General features: G+C 53.1%; 1 protein-coding gene across 1 annotated transcript in view; it reads left to right on the top strand.

Annotated features, from left to right (window-relative positions):
* The window catches only part of SLIT1 (slit guidance ligand 1), a gene marked incomplete at its 3' end in the record, with an annotated part of 178,907 nt that extends 167,218 nt beyond the window's left edge, over window positions 1-11,689 (top strand). The window contains exons 31-37 of the mRNA XM_080695380.1: window positions 1,137-1,274; window positions 6,110-6,347; window positions 7,849-7,979; window positions 8,358-8,512; window positions 9,411-9,699; window positions 10,456-10,667; window positions 11,451-11,689. Coding sequence (XP_080551506.1) covers window positions 1,137-1,274; window positions 6,110-6,347; window positions 7,849-7,979; window positions 8,358-8,512; window positions 9,411-9,699; window positions 10,456-10,667; window positions 11,451-11,689 — 1,402 coding nt within the window. The remainder of the gene's footprint in view (window positions 1-1,136; window positions 1,275-6,109; window positions 6,348-7,848; window positions 7,980-8,357; window positions 8,513-9,410; window positions 9,700-10,455; window positions 10,668-11,450) is intronic.
* Between the last annotated feature and the right edge of the window lie 2,101 nt (window positions 11,690-13,790).

Below are 13,790 nucleotides of genomic sequence, written 5' to 3'. Positions count from 1 at the left end.
CTAGCAAGTTACATAGTACCTAGTTAGATGCAATGTAGGATTTTCCAAAGCCAAGAAGCCCTGAACTCCAAAGCCTGTCTGGCCCTGGTTGAAGGAAGGAGCCACTGGCCTATATTCTCATTATTGTTAATGGAATGCGTGGAAGGGCTTGTCATATAAAGATTGCTGAATAAAGGTCATAGGTTTCAAAAATGTCCCTCCCATACACATAGTCTCACTTCTGGGACTTCACAATCCACCCATCAAGGTACAGGGCAGTCGGTGGCTGGGGCCCCAAGTCCAGGACTCGGGTCAAGGGGGGTTGGAGTCTCCCAGGGGCCTGCCACCTAACCAGAGCTGTCTGATGTCACGGATGGGTTACTCGTGGGCACATGTGAGCCTTCATCCAAATGGTAGACTGATGCCGCAGCCCTGGGGGGCAGGCCAGGCCAGAAGGCAGTGGCACAGGGGTGGCATGTGCCCTCCTCAGAGGTGCTGGACCTCAGAGCTGTGGGTTTTGGGGTTGGGAAGACACGGGATTGCACAGTGAGGGCTGGAGTGTTCTCTGGAGGCTTCCTGGAGGAGGCAAGGCATTGGCCTGGCAGGACCCTGTGAAAGAGAGCAGAGGGTGTTCTAGAACCCACAGGTGTGAGGGCAGAGACATGACTGGGTGGGTGGCCTTGGTGTGGGGGGACCAGGTGTCCCGCAAGGCCATCTCTGGAAAAGGAAAGGAGTCAAACGGTTGACCAAAATGGTGTTGGGGCCACGGTGACATGGGCTCTGGGGCCAAGGTCACATGGGGGACAGGCACACACCCGGCTGAAGGATGGCAGGCTGGCCCAGCAGAGGTGGAGGGGCTGTGCCTTTGTGATGCAGGGCGGCGGGGCCGGCTGGGAAAGGTGGGCCCACTCTTGTCCCATCTCCTCCTGCTGCTGGGTGTCTGCCCTCCAGCCTTGGACCCCAAGTCCATGCGAGCTCTCTTCTCAGGACGCGCTGGGCCTCCCTTCATATCCAGGGCTGTCTGACTTCCTGGGGCCCCCCAAGATCCTCTGGGACTTGAGCTTCTCTGTCACACACACAGGCTGTGTGGGCTGCGGCAGCCCGGGCTCTGGGCTCACTGTGCGGCTGGCGTCCGCCCCCTCCCTGCTCTCCCCCAGGTGTGAGTGTGCGCCGGGCTACACAGGTGACCACTGCAGCGAGAACCAGGATGACTGCAGGGATCACCGCTGCCAGAACGGGGCCCGGTGCGTGGACGAGGTCAACAGCTACGCCTGCCTCTGTGCCGAGGGCTACAGGTGAGCCGTCCGGACGCCCAGAGCTGCTTCTGCGGCTGGAGCCCCTCCATGCTGCAGGGAGTCAGGACCTGGGAGTCGAATGCTGGCGCTCTAACCAGGGTCCTGCCAATCCCAGCTGTGTAGCCTGGAGGTCATGTAAGTGCTCCCACCCCAGCAGAGGGGTCCCTGTCTTGTTTGATGATGGGGTGGGAGGTGGAGGCAGGTTGCTAGGCAGTGCCCCTCACATGCCTGCCCAGCTGGGCCCCTGAAGCTAGGTCCTGCCATAAAGGTAAACCATCATCTCACATGGCGTCCTCTGGGAGTCAGAGAGGCTGCCTTCTGGCCCCTCACCTCCCACGTCCTGCGAGTGTCTTTTTCTTCCCTCAAGGTGCTAGGGACTCAACTCAGGACTTGCAGCTGCTAAACATGTCTCTACCACTGAGCTGCACCACCAGCTTTGTTTTTTGTTACTGGAGATTGAACCCAGTGGCATTCTACCTCTGACCTATACCCCAGCCCTTTTTATTTTTTTAATTTTCAAACAGGGTCTCACTAAGTTGCTAAGGTTGGCCTCAAACCTGCAATTCTCCTGTCTCGGCCTCCCAAGTGCTGGGATTACAGGTGCGTGCCTGCCACGTCTGGACCTTATGTCATTTTATAAAACAACTTTATTAAGATACAATTCACAAAGCATATAGTGCACCGAAATAATAAAATTCAATGGCTTTTAGTAAATTCCCAGAATCGTACATCCATCACAATGATCAATTTAGAACATTTTCAGTCTCCAGAGAGAAACCCAGTCCCCATCATCTGTCAGTCACCTCCAACCTGCCCTCCATCCCAGCAAGTCCTAATCTACTAGCTGTGTCTATTGGGAGACACATAATCTGGACATTTCCTACAATGGAGCATATAATCTGCTGTCCTCCGCGTGCAGCCTCTTGTATTTTCGAGATTGCTTCCTGCAGTGGCGTGTGTCAGCACTGCATCCCTGCATTCTGTTCCCTTGGATGGATAGACCACATTTCTCCATCTGTCCTCGTTTGCAGGCACTTAGGCTGTTTCTACTTTTTGACTGTTATGAGTACTGATGCATGGATATTCGTGCACAGGGTTTTGTGTGGACGTGCATTTTCAGTTCTCTGGGGTGTACTCCTACAAGTGGATTGGCTGCATTGTATGGTAACTGCATGTTTGATTGTTTGAGGAGCGCCTGAACCGTCTTCCAGGAACTGGGCCATCGCGTGAGGGTTCAGATTCCTTCACACCCTCCCCCAAACCTGCCCCGTTTTTTGTTTCTAGCCATCCTATTGAGCGTCGCACTGTGGTTTTGAGTTCCCCTTCCTTGGTGGCTGGTGAAGATGAGCATTTTTGTGTGCCCTTCTCGGCCATTTCATACCTTCTTTGGAAAAATGTCCATTTAAGCCCTTTGCCTATTTTGGAACTGAGGTGTTTGTCTTTTTACCATTGAATATAAGAGAAGGGCTGATACATGAAGAACCATCCATATATTCTAGGCAAGTCCCTTATCAGATGTCTGATTGGCAAAATTTTTTTCCCCATTCTGTGAGTTTTCTTTCCTCTAATAAGATCCTTTTTTTTTTTTTTTTTTGTGGTCCTGGGGGTAGAACCCAGGGGCATTCTACGTCTGAACTACATCCCCAGCCCTAGTTTTTATTCTTTATTTTGAAACAGGGTCTCACTGAGTTGCAAAAGGTCTCATTAAGTAGATGAGGCTGTCCGCAAACTGCGATCCTCCTGTCTCAGCCTCCTGAATGCTGGGATTACAAGAGCATGCCACCACACCCTGCTTAATAAGGTCCTTTGAAGCCGGGTGTGGTGGCTCACGCTTGTAATCCCTGTGCTTGAGAGGTGGAGACAGGAGGATAGCGCAGGTTCGAAGCCAGCCTCTCTGGCTTAAGAGACCCTGTTTCCAAATAAAAATATAAAATAAGTCTGGGAGTGTAGCCCAAAGGTAGAAGGGTTTCCAGGAACCCCAGTACCACCAAAAATAAGTAAATAAATAAGGTCCTTTGATGCACAAATGCCTTAAATTTTTATGATTTCTAGTTTATTTTTCTATTTTTCTTTTCTTTTTTTGGTGGTACTGGGGTTCCTGGAAACCCTTCTACCTCCGGGCTACACTCCCAGACCTATTTTTTTATATTTTTATTTGGAAACAGGGTCTCTTAAGCCAGCATGACTGGCTTTGAACCTGCGCAATCCTCCTGTCTCCACCTCCCAAGCGCGGGGATTACAAGCGTGCACCACCACACCTGGCACTCTAGTTTATTTTTCTTTGGTTGCTTGTGCTTTGATGTTATATCTAAGGAAATTCTGCCTAATCCAAGGTCATGAAAATTTATACCTATGTTATCTTCTAAGAGTTTGGTTGTTTCAGCTCTTTTTTCAATATTTATGTCATTAATCCCTTTTTAGTGTGTGTGTGTGTGTGTGTGTGTGTGTGTGTGTATGCACGCGCACGTGCACACGTGCATGTGTGTGTGTTACTAAAAATTGAACCCAGGGGCATTCTACCTCCAAGCTATGCCCCAGATCAATTTTTTTTGTGTGTGTGTGTGGTAATGGGGATGGAACCCAGGGGCTTTCTACCCCCAGGCTACACTCCCAGACCTATTTTATATTTTATTTGGAAACAGGGTCTCACTAAGTTGCTGAGAGCCTCACTCAGTAGCTGAGGCTGGCTTCGAACCCATGTGATCCTCCTATCTCTGCCTCCCAAGTGCGGGGATTACAAGCATGGGCCACCACGCCCGGCTTTTAATTGGGATTTTGATAAGGATTACATTGAATCTGTAAATCAATTTCAGGAGTATTGATATTTTTAGTGTCTTTTGATCTATGGACATAAGGTGCCTTTCCATGTATTTAGATTTTCTTTCATTTTTTTCAATAATTATTGTATAGTGATCAGAGCATATTTTCACTTATTTATTCTCAACTATTTTTTCTGTTTGATGCTATTGTGAATGAAATTAATTTCTTAATTTTACTTTTTGTTTGATTTTTGTGCACTGGTTTTGTATCCTGAAGCCTTGCCGAATTCTTTAGTTCTAAGAGCATTTTAGTGAATTCCTTAGGATTTTTTTTTTTTTTTTTGTGGTACTGGGGATAGAATCCAGAGGCTTTCTACCTCTGGGCTATACTCCCAGACCTATTTTATATTTTTATTTGGAAACAGAGTCTCACTAAGTTGCTGAGAGCCTCACTTAGTAGCTGAGGCTGGCTTCGAACCTGTGCAATCCTCCTGTCTCAGCCTCCCAAGTGCGGGGATTACAAGCGTGCGCCACCCGCCTGGCAGGATTTTCTTTACAGGATCATATCATCTGCAAGAAGAGATAGTTGTACTTCTTCTTTTCCAATACTAGATGCGCTTCATTCCATTTTCTTGCCTAACTGCTATGAATAGAAACATCAGCATGATATTGTAGAGTTGTTGTGAAAGTAGCTATCCTTGTCCCATTCCTAGACTTAGGGGGAAAGCAATCAGTCTTTCCAAAAAGTATGATGTTTGCTTGTGTGCATGAGTGTGTACGTGAGTGTGTGTATGTGTGTGTGAGTATGTGTGTGTGTGTGTTTGGGAGGATGCCCTTTATTAGACTGATAGAGTTTGCTTCTATTCCTAATTTTTCCATTTTTTAAATCATGAAATGATGTTGAAGTTTGATGTTTTTCATACATCTATGTGGTTGTTTTCTTCTGTTGATAAATTTTTTGCATTAATTGATTTTTACACCTTAAACCAACGTTGGATTCCTGGGGTAAATCCCAAACGGCCATGATATGTTATACTTTTTGTGCTGGATTTGATTTGCTAGTATTATATTGAGAATCTTTGTGCCTGTGCTTATTAGATATATTAGTTTGTAATATTCATCATGATGTCTTTGGTTTTGGCATTAGGGAAAAGCTAGTCTCATAGAATGAGTATTCCTTCATTTTCTATTTTTTGGAGGAGTCTGTGAAGAATTAATATTAACTTTTCTTTAAATGTCTAGTAGAATTAACCAGTGAAACCATCCAGGCCTCGGAAGTTTGCTGATTATTAATTCAATTTCTTTACTTGTGATAGTCAATTTTGGGAGTTTGTGTGTTTCTAAGAATTTGTCCATTTCATCTATGTTATCTAATTTGTTGGCACATGTTATCCTCAGTATATCCTTATAAATAATTTTATCTCTACAAAATTGGTAGCAATATCCCCTTTTATTTCTGATTTTAATAATTTGGAGTCATCTTTCTTTTGCTGGCACTAAATCTCAGTTTTCACTTAGTAAAACCTGCCTCGCACATTTATTGTCACAAGTAGTGAATGCTTCTTAAACTTTGCCATGCAGGTGAATCCTATGAAATTCAGTAGGTTTTGCATTTCTGACCAGTGCGTAGATGTTGGTAATGCTGCTGGACCAGGAGCCAACCACATTTGTTTTTTTTTTTTGGTGGTACTGGGGTTCCTGGAAGCCCTTCTACCTCCGGTATACACTCCCACGGGCTACACTCCCAGACCTATTTTTTAACATTTTTATGTGGAAACAGAGTCTCTTAAGCCAGCAAGGCTGCCTCCGAACCAGCGCGATCCTCCTGTCTCCACCTCCCAAGCGCAGGGATTACAAGCGTGTGCCACCACGCCCGGCTCACACTTGTTTTTAGGTATCCTTCTGGCTCTTAGTTCGCTGAGAAAAAAAAAAAAATGTTTATTAGGAGCATCTTCTGTCACTTGACGGGTCCATTTTCTCAAGCTGTTTAGAGAACTTCCCTCCAGGACAATGGAAAGGAGATGCCCCCTTCCTTCTTGGGCTCTACCTTCTCTGACCCATGTCTTTTCCTCTCAGTGGCCAGCTCTGTGAAATCCCTCCCCGCCCACCTGCCCCCAGAAGCCCTTGCGAGGGGACCGAGTGCCAGAACGGGGCCCACTGTGTGGACCAGGGCAACCGGCCTGTGTGCCAGTGCCTCCCGGGCTTCGGCGGCCCCGAGTGTGAGAAGTTGCTCAGCGTTAACTTTGTGGATCGGGATACTTACCTGCAGTTCACCGACCTGCAGAACTGGCCACGGGCCAACATCACGCTGCAGGTGCGTGCCCAGGGGGCCTGGGTCTCAGGGGCAGGGACTGTGGCGTCAGGTTGGAGCATCAGTGTGCGCCCCTGCCCAGGGGAACTAGAAGGAACCAGTGTTGGTCAGAGCTCCTGGTGGGTGGCAGCATCTCAGCTCAAGACCGTTTGAGACAGCTGGGAAGGTTACTGGGTCACTCCAGGGCTGGGTGGAGGTGGTCCCGGGGGGTGACTGGGTCCAGAAAGCCGAGCCTGCCAGAGCCCACTGTATGTTACCTCAAGTGCTTCCCACTGTCTCCCTCCAGCACTGCCCATGGGATTGCTTTACGGGGCCGCAGCGGGCCAGAGGGAACTCACCAAAGGCTCCCAGGCTGTCATTTTCATAGCTTCTGTTCCATCTCAGAATGCCATCATGTTGAGGGGGGAGGAAGAAAAGAAAAAAAAAAAAAAGCAAGGCTCACTTCAACAATATTAATGAAATATATGGATATTTTGCTAAATATTTATTGGAGGAGAGTGGATTGTATTGTGTATCACCTGCTTAAAAAAGTGAGCCTCCTCCCTACTCACCTCTTTCTTTCCCCACAATTCCATTCCTGGTCACAAATGCCATGTTTCTTCTCCCATTTCTTGTGTCCCTTCTTTTTCTCAGAACCTTCAGCATCTCAGACATGCTCATTCTGCTCTCCAACATCCTGTCCACTCACACTGTCCACACAGTGAGCCAACAAACAGCCTAACTGCTCAACAACAATGACAAAAAACTCACCAAACCCCCAATCACCCATAGCCTCAGCCAAAGCCTTGGTTTATTCTGAAATTCCTAGAAGGCCCAGACTTACAGGGGCTCTTTCTTGCCAGTTCTAATTAAACAACAATCCATGATCTCAGGGAAGCTCTCTGATTGGCCTGGCTTTAGTCACATGCCCATCCCTGGACCTATCACTGGGTCCAAGGAGATGAAGTAGTATGATTGGTCCAGCCTGGGCCATGTGCCCACCTCTACAGACTGGGGGCTCAGGGCAAGGAAGCAGGATAGAAGGACAAGGCAGAAGAAAGATATCATAGCCCCTACTGCAGCTGAGGGGGCTCTCCTCCCAACAAAAATCCAGCTCTTGCTCATATGGCTCCAGCAACAAACACTGCCTCCTGAGTAGCTCCTCCAGATTTGGACGGCTCTAACTGAGAGCCCTTTTACACTCGCCCCCATCATAGCTCCCACCCTGTGCAGCCAGCTCCCCAGGCCACCGAAAGGGCTCCCCACTCTTGGGAGGCGATCCCAGTCTGTCTCCCTCTCCCAGACAGACTGCCTCAAATTCTTGCCTATGCCTCTGGCACGTTCTAGGCCTCAGCTGGCCCAATTGCTCCCCAGTCTCTGTCAGCACCCCCGGGAGGAGTGGCCCTGGGGAGGCTGGTCAGGCAGGGAGGAAGGCTCTGAACTCAGCCTTGTTCTGCCTGTCTCATTCCACCACCTCTGCCGCTGCTGCCGGGGCGGGTGGGAGAGAAAGTGCTTTGTCTGTCAGGTCTCCACGGCAGAGGACAATGGGATTCTGCTGTACAACGGGGACAACGACCACATCGCAGTTGAGCTGTACCAAGGCCATGTGCGTGTCAGCTATGACCCGGGCAGCTACCCCAGTTCTGCTATCTACAGGTAGGGCTTCCTGCCCACCGCAGCCCAGGGCAGAGCAGGCTGGTGGCTGGGACCCCTGGGAGCTTGAGCTGCCTAAGTCGGGTCGAGCCTGGCTTGGGCTGAGGCTCTCTGAGGTCTGAGTGGTGGCCCCTCCATCCCCAAGCCACCTGAGCGTCAGAAGGGCTCTTGAATGGGAGCTCCAACTTCTCAGCTTTTTCCAGGGGCCCCTGGGAGGGGAATAGGAGGCATCCAGCTGTTGACCCTGCTGTCCTCTCCCTAGGAGACTTGGTCCCTTGGGAAGCAGCTACTGGGCCAATGACCTTTTGGGGGAAGCACCCAGACAGGGATGGTCCAAACTGAAACCCACTCCCCGGTGCGGGGCACCCCGTCTCCTTCTAGTGCTGAGACAATCAACGATGGGCAGTTCCACACGGTCGAGCTGGTCACCTTTGACCAGATGGTGAATCTCTCCATCGATGGTGGCAGTCCCATGACCATGGACAACTTTGGCAAACACTATACGCTCAACAGCGAGGCCCCCCTCTATGTGGGAGGTGAGGACTGTCCTGCGGAGGCTGCGGCTGCCCTTCCTCAACCTCTCCATTAAGCCAGGGTAACACTGTCTCAAGGTGGGGCCTCTTTTGCTCTCTGGCCAGGAGACCTGGCATCCAGGGCACTGCACCGTGGGGGAAACACCGAGGGATGGGAGTCCTAGGGCATGGTCAAGGTACTGGTGGGTTGTCTTCCCCCTGCCTGGAGCCCAGGCTGCTCTCCACCCAGTCCTGACTGGCCAAGAAGGACCTGGGACTTTCCCAGCCGCCTCCCTCTCTGTGGCCACCTTTCTTCTCAGCTGTGGGACAGGCCACCCCTGCCCACCACCCGCAAGCATTTCCAAGTTGGGCTATGAGCGGGAGGGTGCAGACTCGGGCTGATGTGAGGGCCGGCTGCCTGGTTCAGATGTCAGCTCTGTCTTAACTAGTTGAGCAGCTTCAGGCAAGCCACTGAGCCTCTGCCAGATGGGGTTCAGCAACCCCGAGCTCAGAGGGTTAATGGGAAGCGATAAGAAAAAGAGCCTGTGGCCAAGCGCCGTGTGAGTTCCAGGCCTAGGTTCTTTGCTTTGATTGGGGTCTCTGGGGATCCAAGCTGGTGTCCCCGGGGAAGAACTGAGCCCTGGGGAGGGTGTCCCAGAGTCTCTTGCCAGCTGGCCATGCCAGGCTGGACACTCTGGCTCTGGCTTTAGAGGAGGCAGCTTTTCCATGTCTCCTGGCCTGGGAAAGAAGTCTGCCTGGGGTGGGGGAAAGGGGCAGAGGACCTCTGCTCAGGGTTGCAGAGACAGGAAGACAGAGGCTGGGGACAAGAGGGACAGTGTGGAGCTTCCCAGTGGATCTCAGAGGTGGGCACCAGGTGTGGCCCAAGCCTGACTCAGCGAGACTTCGCTCCCACCCACCCCAGGGATGCCTGTGGACGTGAACTCGGCTGCCTTCCGCCTGTGGCAGATCCTCAACGGCACCAGCTTCCACGGCTGTATCCGCAACCTGTATATCAACAACGAGCTGCAGGATTTTACCAAGACACAGATGAAGCCGGGCGTGGTGCCGGGCTGCGAGCCCTGCCGCAAGCTCTACTGCTTGCACGGCATCTGCCAGCCCAGTGCCAGCCCGGGGCCCGTGTGCCACTGCGAGGCGGGCTGGGGTGGCCTGCACTGTGACCAGCCAGCTGATGGCCCCTGCCATGGACACAAGTGAGTCTGGGATGGGTTGAGAGCCCTGCCTTCCCTGGAGAGGATTGCCTCCTGAGCTGTATTGTTATTTACTTTTGTAGAACTGGGGATTGAACCCAGGGGTGTTCTACCTGAGCTACATCCCTAGTCCTATTTTTGTTTTTGAAACAGGATCTTCCTAAGTTGCTGAAGGCCTTGCTAAATTGCTAAGGCTGACTGTGATCATCCTGTTTCATCCCTTGTCCTGAAATTTACAGGCGTGTACTACCATGCCCAGCTCCAACCTGTACTTTTAAATCCCCAGGCCAAAACAGGGTATTATTATTATTAATTATTATTATTATTATCATTGTTTCCCGTGTTTGTTTATTTATTTGTTTATTTATTTTTGTTTTTGTGGTACTGGGGATTGGACTCAGGGGCATTCTACCTCTGAGCCACACCTCCCTAGACCTGTTTTAGTTTTACTTTGAAACAAGATCTCACCAGGTTGATGAGAATCTCACTGCTTGCTGAGACTGTCCTTGAACCTATGATCTGCCTATCTTAGCCTCCCAAGTACTGCGATTACAGGTGTGCACCACCACACCTGGCTGAGTTTTCAGTGTTTATTAACAGGAAAAGGCCTATATGGATAAACACACAATCACATTTTTCTCTTTGTTTAAATCTTGGGAACAGAACATAGTTCTCTAAAGTGAGGCAGGGAGGGGCAGGAGCTTGCAGCTGGGCTTGGGTCCGCCTGTCCTCACCATGCATTTTCTCTGTCCCTTCCAGGTGTGTCCATGGGAAATGCGTGCCCCTTGATGCCCTTTCCTACAGCTGCCAGTGCCAGGATGGGTACTCAGGGGCCCTGTGCAACCAGGTTGGGCCAGCGGCTGAGCCCTGCGGCGGCCTGCAGTGCCTGCACGGCCACTGCCAGGCCTCAGCCACCAAGGGGGCACACTGTGTGTGTGACCCCGGCTTTTCGGGCGAGCTGTGTGAGCAAGGTCAGGGGCCCCCCTTCTGAGTGCCCTCCTCCGGGTCCCTCCCTACAACTGGCCATAGCAACCTGGTGTTTCCTTCCTCCCGACCTCAGCAACCCTGTGCACTTCTGCACCTGAGGCTACTCCCGAGCTTCGCGGGTCCCCACCTCTGGGCGCCGAGTCACCCGCCCCTCTCCCCAGGCTCTTTCCCTTTCTGGCTGAGTCTCTCTTTACAGAAGAGACCGCCCAGGTGCCAGATCCTGGCCAGACCTCCACATCTCGGCCCCATCAGCTCGGAACCTGGGAGCGGCAGGAAGTCTAAGGGTCGGGGACTCCTTCCTAGGACCTCCCCAGCCGGCTTGACCAAGATGTCGAGGCTGGAATCCTGACTGCTGAGGCTGGGCAGGGAGCAGGAGAACTCCCAGCTACGGCACCTTAGGGGCCCTGGGCCGTCCCTTCTGCAGCAAAGGTCCCTCTGTACAGTCAACGCTCCCAGGCCTCAGCTCTCCTTACACACCTCCACCAAGGGAACCACTTGCCCCTGGCAGCCAGTCCGTCCTGGAGGGCCCTGGCAGCTCGAAAGTTCCTCCTTCCCTCTGAGTGTGTGTGTGGTCACACGCGCGTGCACGGGGTGGGGCTGGAGGAGGCTGTGCGCGCGCATGCGCGGGAGGTGGCCAGCAGGACGCTGGGGCCAGGGGTGTGGGAGCTCCAAGACCCCTCCCAGGATGCTGCCTGCCTCCTCCTCGGGGGCAGCAGCTGGCCCGCGGGTGTGCCCTGAGGCTTTCTCTTGGTGTCTGTCCCATCCAGAGTCCGAGTGCCGGGGGGACCCTGTGCGGGACTTTCACCGGGTCCAGAGGGGCTATGCCATCTGCCAGACCACACGCCCGCTGTCGTGGGTGGAGTGCCGGGGCGCGTGCCTGGGCCAGAGCTGCTGCCAGGGCCTGCGGCTGAAGCGGAGGAAGCTCACCTTCGAGTGCAGCGACGGGACCTCTTTTGCGGAGGAGGTGGAGAAGCCCACCAAGTGCGGCTGCGCGCTCTGCGCGTAGCGGGCGTCGAACCTGCGGGCGAGGGCGGCGCGGCGGCCCGCGGGGGCTGGGGGTGCGGGCCATCACCAGGACGGCCCCGGGGCCCGAGCAGCCTGCCGTGGACTGCGCGGCGGCCGGGCCAGGGCGGAGGCCGAGCGCGGCGGCCCTCTCCGGAAGTGCCTTGCACAAATAGGCGCTTAATAAATATTTGTTAAATGAATGTGTGCGTGAGGTCAGGCCACGAAGGGCAGAATGGGGCACTCCTCCGCGGCTGCCACCTTTTCTGTAGAAGGGGATTGACTCCCTTCCAAACCAACCTTCCCCCTTGGCCTCGGCCTAGGCTGGCCCAAAGCAGGGTCCGGGCCCAGAGCCCCTTGCAGCATCTTCTGCCGATAGCCCCTGCCCTGGGGCAGACTGGCCCACTGTCAGAACTGTTTGGGAAGGAGGCTGGGGTGGAGGTGGTTCCTAGGACCTGGACCCTGCAACATAAAGTATAGCGACCACTGTAGCTTCCAGGAGGGGCCCTTGTGAGGAAGGGGCTATTGGGGTGGCAGATCCCACCAAGGAGGGGCAGTGAGTTCTTGACACCGGCTGAATAAACATCACCTGCCTGGGGACACTAGCCACAGCAGGGGCACTGGGCCTGGGCCTCCCTGGCCACAAGCCAGGCACAAGAAGCCAGTGAGCCACTGGCAGAGGGACAGGGTGTTTGGGCTTCTCGGCCAGGCAGGGGTCTCCGAGCAGAGCCGGGTACTGCGGCGGAGTGAGCCCTGGCAGCCAGAGGTCCAGGCCCAGAGTCCCTGCCAATTCTCCCTATCTGGGCAGACCTCTTCCCACCTGAACCTCAGCTCCTCAGCTATGAAACGGGGAGGTGGGCTGACGAAAGGGACCATGCAGGCTCTCCCACTGTGCACCCAGAAGAGAGGCCTGAGGAGTCAGAAGGCCCATTTTATTGATTATGCCCACAAGTATTTGTGTGCCTAAAGCGGGGTGAGGTACTGTGGGTGTTGGGCACTAATGGGCAGATGTGAACCCCTGAGCATGGCAGGAGTGAGCAGGAAGCCCCGGGAGAGTGGAGGCCAGGGGACCTCCAGCCAGACACAGGCGGCCTGCACTGCTCACCCTGCTGTTGGAAGAGCCGCTGGGTGTGTGATCATCTGACAGAGGCTTCTTTCATGTAGAGTGAGGCAGAAAGATGATTGTTTATTTGATAGTGGACTGGTGAAGGGAGGAAAGGTCATATTTCCCTTCCCAGAGTCTGCCCAAGAGGGGGTGTCCCTGGGGGAGGCTCGGTGCACAAGGGGGGGGGGGCATATGTGCATGCCCCTTTCCTCTCCCTCCATCCAGGGGCATGTGCGTGGGGCGGCTAAAGGTTGTGCAGCCATGGGAGCTTGGTACATTCCATCATAGCTGTGCTCAGGACAGCCGGTATGAGTCGTGGGTCCCTTGCATGGGAAGAGGGCCCTGCCCCAACTGGGCACGTGTCCTCACAGCAGGATCTGACACTCACGAGGAATGGGCTGTTATATTCTTGAGGCTCTGAGCAAAGCCACAGTACTATGTCTCCCAAGTAGACAGCAGCCTGGCCTCTTGGTGCATGACATCCCTCTCTGAGTTTGATTTTTGGGTTGCTCTGTGGCTCTGGTGAGCTGCTAGCTTGTCCCTTCCCTGAAAGGATGGTGTTTTGGACTCACCAGCCCTGAGTAAGTTAGCCTCCCTGACTACCACCATTCCCTATTGCCCTGGAGAAGCCAATTCCTGGGCTTGAGGGGAACCAATTGGCAGGAAGTCTCTTCAGTCTGCAGAAAGTGGAAGGGGTACCTGAAGATAGGGGATGTCACCCCTCCCTGGGACCATGGGGATGGCAGGCAGCACTGCGTGAGCCTAAGGCTGCCCCAGCTGTCACTCCAGGATGGCTGAGCTGAGTCAGAAACAGGATCCACCAGAGACACGAGGGCAGCAAGGGGCCAGGACAGACCCGTGCCCAGGATCAACTTTCCCTCCAACGTGGCCACCAATACCAAATCACTAGGAATCCTGCTCGTCCCTCCCACTGCCTGTTCACACTCTGCTCCTGAGGTCCTGGATGAAGGCAACTGGAATCCACCCCTCTGAAATCGGC

Source organism: Muscardinus avellanarius (genome assembly GCF_963383645.1).
Source record: "Muscardinus avellanarius genome assembly, chromosome: 4".
In the NCBI taxonomy this organism is placed as follows: domain Eukaryota; kingdom Metazoa; phylum Chordata; class Mammalia; order Rodentia; family Gliridae; genus Muscardinus; species Muscardinus avellanarius.
The sequence above is the reverse complement of the archived record's forward strand: the minus strand, read 5'-3'. Positions and strand labels throughout refer to the sequence as shown.